Here is a 6,000-nt window from a genome sequence, read left to right as displayed (position 1 = left end):
TCATGACAGAGAGTTCATGGTTTGAGTTGAGCAGTGTGATTGATAAAGAAATCTGAAGGCCAACACAAAATGTAGCCGAGCACTCCCACTCACTTTTCCGGATGTTAGCAAAATGTGACACAGGGTTCACACAGAGCGTACCGCTGGCAGCTCTTTCCTTTTGTCCTCTATAGCACAATGCTGGAGCCCTTGTCCCTTGTCTGTGTGTTTTCGTACATGTTTATTTTCTCGTATTCTCTCTTGTTTTTCCTCCAGTTTATGTGGAAATACAGCGAGGATCCGTTGTGTCTTGCCAAATGAAATATGTTGCAGTTTAAAGAACTAGTTTTTGGAAAGCAACTTATTTGTTTTCTGCTGGAGAGTTAGATGAGAAGCTTGATACCACTCTCATGTCTGTCCGTTAAGTATGAAAGCCTAGCTTAGCAAAGACCAGGGAAGGGGAAAGAGCCTCTAAAGCTCACTAACTTCAACTTTGTTTAATCCATTAAAAACCATACTGTTAATCTGTTCTATTTATTTGTGCTCTAAAATGCTATAACCAGAGAGGTGACTCTCTTTATTGAAATTATTTTGATTTTGCTTTGACGAATCAAAATCCCAAATAAGTAAAGCAATTTCTGTAAGAGCAAACTTTAGAATGCACATAGCCCAGAGCGCTAAGAAATGAGTTCACTTTTCATGCATGTATTAAATATTCATGCATGTATCATACAAATGAAAAGGTATCACAGACACAAAGTGCTGAATGAAATAAAAAAAAAAAACAGCAGTGTGCTGAAAGAAAGATAAGACACCAAGGAAAGCCCCGGATCCAGCCAAAGCTCGTTTGTCCCGATTGGATTCCACTTAATCTTGCACTGCGAACGTGCCCTCTGGTTGACCACAGGACTAATTTGACTAACCTTCTTTCCTCCAGGATCAGGAGACAGAGAGCTGGACAGAGAAACAGAGAGAGGGATGGCGGTGGAGGAGAAGCCGGGTGTGAAGAGCAGCAGCTCCATCGTCCCCTGCTTCCTGTTTGTGGAGGTAAGAAAGGTGAACGAGCTATCATACAGCTCACTGTTTTTCCCCTGGCACTGTGTCTTTGAGAAAACGAATTTCGAGATCAGACTCAATACTTAAAATACTTCACATTTTCTCAATGATTAGGTAACTTTTCAAATATGAACCTCCCCACCTTTATCCTGCTGGAGTGAAATAATAGTGAGTTAAGAGCAAAGAGATATTTCCGCCATGTCTTGATCAGATCTCTGCTTCTATATCCTGTTTCTCTGGGCTTTGACTCGTGATTCATCCGTGTGATTGCCCGTCCTGTGAGCGAGGAGGAACCTCTGTGGCTCTGAGATTTGACTCTGTATCTAACCCCTTAACTTGGTGCACTCTCCTCTCCCCACATCTCTGCAATCTGAGCCTCAGTGGTAAATATTTCAGGCTGAACAGCAGAGTTTGGGACAGCTTAGCAAACACGCTCTCTGTTGCTGACGTTCCCACTTGGTGTCACACATCCTGCCCTGTTGCAGGACCAGGGGCAGCTGAGGCTTTGCAAAGTGGCTACAGTTGTTCTGTGGCGTGTTGAGCGTTTTCCGGCATGGTTGTGAACTGCATGATTCATTGAGGTGGTTGCAGATGTCACAGCACAGACACGGCGGATTTTCAGCAGCTGTACTGTGGACTTTGGAGCTGTGTTGCGCAGATCATGCCAAAGGTCATTTTCTGTTTTCGACCAAGAAAGCTCAGAGAAACACACTAATGCACTGCGGACACGTACACACATACCACTGCACTCCCTGTTTGTGGGAGCAGTCAGACAGATGACTCAGAGGGCAATGGAAGTCCCAGGGCCTTCACCAAATTGTAACTGAGGTGGAGAAAAGCGTGAACCGGTGAGGTAATCAGACGGTCTGTAATCTAATTAGACAAACCAAGCAGTCCAGAAGCTCACTGGCCTCAAGTTAGCCAACCATCAGTTTTTCAGCTGGAGTTCCCCATGCATTCAGAGCATTGTTCTGTAACGATTTACATAGGAGAAGCTGTTTGTGTAGCACCGTTGCATTGCAGGTGTGTCATGAAATGATGCAGATGTTACATCATGCTGGATTTACATGTTTGGATTCCCTTTCATACCGTCAGTGTATGTGCACAGCAAGCTGTATTTTACTGTATATATTTTGCAGTGTGTGTTAGACATTTTGTGCACCCTGCACAGAAGTGATTCTAACAACATTATAGACTAAAACTATAGAAATGTTGCCTAGGTCAGAGGTTTTCACCCTGTGAGCCATACCTCCCCAGGTAGGCGCAGGAGAGGAACAAGTGGTGTTCTAAAAACAATGCGATGTTAGTTACTGGAGTTTGACCTCTGATTTGGCCCAACAACACATTCACTGGTTGCAGCAGCAGCTGTGAAACACATGGAGGCAATTAGAGTGCTTTTAGAACCCTTAGCGCCTGATTGCTGCCGTTTGCTACCAAAATTCGCACTGCTTCCTGGAGCCATAACTCAGTCAAATCAGAACACACAGACATCATACACATTCATCATTTTTAGATTTCAGTGTGACTTCCTGAGGATGTTATCATCTTAGACGCCCGGTGCATATAAACATTCATAAATCCGCTTAGAAATAGATAGAAAGAAGATGCTCTTGTTGACTCAAGAACTTGAACCTGAAAATCAGTCACATTTTTAAGTTTTCTTCCCAATCAAAGTAATCCAGTGATAACTGTCGGTGCATCTGTTGGTTCATTGCAACTGAACTGCTAATAGCTAATTCTGCATACTTTTAATACTGCACATTTGCTTAAAATGTAAACAAATCTAGGCTAAAATAACAGGGCTCAAGCACAATCTCAGACTTGAGATTCAGGAAAACATATTTGGAGAACAACAGATCTGCCGTCTTCCTGAAATTCAACAATTCCTTCACACACTGTTTTGTAGTTGGCTGCAAGAACTACATGTATTATAAACTGAGAGGGATGTTGGTGTATTTACCTGAACACCTCAGCAAATCCACACTACTTTGTCTCTGTGTGTGCCCAGCCCCCACGGACAGACCAGAATACAATAGTTACACTAACCCGCCTCACCCATGTGAGCCAGTCTGTGAAACACTGGTCCCTTTGGTTATAATACACTGTAAAAGCTCTCCATTAGGCCACTCCGCCATATGCCTCCCACACATCAGCTCTCAGCCCTCAGGTCTCAGTCAATTCCCTCGGTAACTCTACATCTTTTTGGGTGTGTGTATCTGTGTGTGTATGTGTGTGTGATAGAGAGGGAGAGAGTATTTCTATCTGTTTGTACTAGGATGGAGAATCCTAGCAAGCAATCAGGGCCATGGAAAGAGGCCAGCAGCTGTTACCTGAAATGGAGGGCAGTGAGGGTGGAAGCCAGAGAAAGAACCGGTATAACAGTTTATTGTTTAGTAAAGATTACATTAATTTTCTCCAAAGGCTGATTTTCTCTTTTTTTTTGATAGTAACTTTATCTTCTTAAATTTCTGTCAAATATTATAGCCCACATTTAACTTAAACATCCAGCATGGATAATTAGATAGTCAGGCCTCATGTGTAAATGAGGAACTACGAATACTTCTCATGCCTGCCTTTGTGTCAGCTACTGACTACAGTTATTATTAAAGACTAAAATATTAATAGCAATTCTCACTCCACAGGGAGGGCACTCTTGTTTACTGTGGGCAGGAAAAACACATTTTAATGTCAGTCCGGATACATTACTCTACATTCAGATATAATCTGGCCACTAGACTCATTTCGATACGAGATGGAAATCAGGCCACTGAGTCACAGTATGAACTGGGTTTGGAGGAGTTGATCTCATTACTGATGCTGTTGCTAAGCAGACATGAACATCACAGAGTTCTCGCTCTTTCTTGCTCCTTTGAAAGAGTCTAATTTCCATCCAGGCATTTTTTTTGCGACCGTTTTCTGACATCTGGAATACAATATTAGAAAATGCCCTCATATAAGAAGGATATGGCCCCTCGTCTGATTTCTACGGTTTGTATTGCTTTGCATCGTGATCCAAACAGACGTGCTGTGATGAAGATGCAGAATCTAGTTTTTCATTAGCAGTCAAATGATAAAATAGGGTTTAGAAAATTAGAAATGATAGATTCTAAGTCTAAAGCACTGATGTGTTACTGGGAGAGAAAATCGTCACACACTGAAAAGATGAAAATGGCACATTTTGGCTGAGAAAACAGTGTGAAGTACAGGCAGGCTACCATACAGCAGAAATGCTTCTCCATTAAGCCACTTCTCAGTATTTCTGTGCGGTTGGTTGCTTTGAATACTCTGCACTGGTTCTGCTGCTGCCGTCCAGAAACACAAAGAGGGCGGTCGTCTCTGCTTCGTAGGGTTTACTGAGCGTGCATACGTCCTGCTTCATGCACACACTCTTTGTGCAGTTATCCAACCATCTGTCCACATGGAAAGACCCTGGCTAGGTTGCCAGTTTGTTGCAGGCCCACAATCACACCCCATATAACAATTCAAATCGCATGCATAATGTTAACTACATGTCTCCCATGCGTCCATGATTCAAGACCCTTGAGCTTCTTGCTGTGAATCACTTCACCACTCTGCCACCTTAAACAAGATTACAGTATTGACTGCGAGGTGCTTTAGCTGTTATGGCTGTCAACGGGTATAGCAAGAAGGATTCAGGCCTGATTCTCGGGCCTTTCTGCGTATTCTGTGATTACCAGGAATTTATGCGGCCTAGTTTCTGGATACTGCCCATAGCCATAAATGTGAGTGAGAAAGATGGTCAGTCTGTCCGTGTTAGCCCTGTGATGGGTACATGAGCGGCCCCCTTGTCCTTGTGCGCAGGGTCAGGCTCTGCTCTGCTCCATGTGACGCAGAAAGCAGGAAAGTAATTTAAAGACTAATAAATTATTCACATAAAAAACGAATCACACAGAGCAATGCCAGTAAACTATTAATAAGCCAATATTAGAGAAATGGGCCGTCAGCCAGGCGGCACTCTGGAGTGGACTGACAAATCTGTTTGAAAAAAGTTCTACCAGGAAAAAATGAATAAATAAGAGAATCGTTTGTCTTTTTGCGGAATAAGCTCATTGGTGTTTTTGCTGAGAACAGATACCACTGTTATATCTGTATTGTAAATATGTGGTCCCAGCCAGCAACTGGTTAGCTTATCTTAGCATAAAGATGGAAGCAGCTACCCTGGTTCTGTCCAAAGGTGAGAACATTCACCTATCAGCACCTCTAAAGCTCACTAATTAACATGTTATATCTTCCTTTGTTTAATCTATACAAAAAAAGGATATAATAGCCATATTTCATGGCTGAGCGCAATGATTCCCTTGACTTCCCTGTTTCCAATCTTTATGCTAAGCTAAGATAACCACTTGCAGGCTCCAGCGTCATACTGAACAGACAAATCTCTGCAAAAAAGCAAATGTGTATTTCCTAAAATGCCAAACTATTCCTTTGAATTGAGTGGTGCTGATTCATTCTCAGCCCGTGGTGACGAAAGGTGTGGTGCTGCTTATCAACCATGTCCCTCCCCCCCGCATTTAATGTGTGTGTCTGTGTGTATGAAATGTGACAGTGACCCATACTAAGCCAGAGGAACCTGCTTTTTTTTTTTTTTCAGCCCCACACCTCATCAGCAGTTACCGTGGAAACCAATCAGCCAGACTCATTCTCCATTTCTGCTCTCTTTCTTCGGACTCCTTTCATCCTCCCTGCCCTAATCACAAGTCACAACCTTTTCTATCAGTACTACCCACTCAGCCATCTTGTTCTGCGTGTCTCTCTACCCCCACCATTTTGCTCCATCATTTCCCATTTTTCAGTGTGATTACCCGCCAGCGCTCGTCTTTTGTTTCTGATTTTGGGCAGATTTCTTCCGGCCACTCATAGCGGCGCAGATACCATTAATCCTCTATTAATACTGTTTTAATATGTAAAAATCCTTGTCACCCCACTCCTCATCTGATCCAATTC

The 6,000-nt window shown here is 42.9% G+C and overlaps 1 protein-coding gene across 1 annotated transcript in view; it reads left to right on the top strand.

The window, feature by feature from the left end:
* Positions 1-951: 951 nt before the first annotated feature.
* The window catches only part of plppr2a (phospholipid phosphatase related 2a), a 38,654-nt gene continuing 33,605 nt past the window's right edge, over positions 952-6,000 (top strand). Inside the window, exon 1 of the mRNA XM_070848315.1 lies at positions 952-1,026. Within this exon, the coding sequence (XP_070704416.1) occupies positions 958-1,026 (69 nt within the window). The 5' untranslated portion in view covers positions 952-957. The remainder of the gene's footprint in view (positions 1,027-6,000) is intronic.

This window comes from Pempheris klunzingeri, chromosome 17, assembly GCF_042242105.1.
Source record: "Pempheris klunzingeri isolate RE-2024b chromosome 17, fPemKlu1.hap1, whole genome shotgun sequence".
NCBI lineage: Eukaryota > Metazoa > Chordata > Actinopteri > Acropomatiformes > Pempheridae > Pempheris > Pempheris klunzingeri.
Note: the sequence above shows the minus strand (reverse complement) of the source record. Positions and strands in the feature narration are given on the sequence as shown.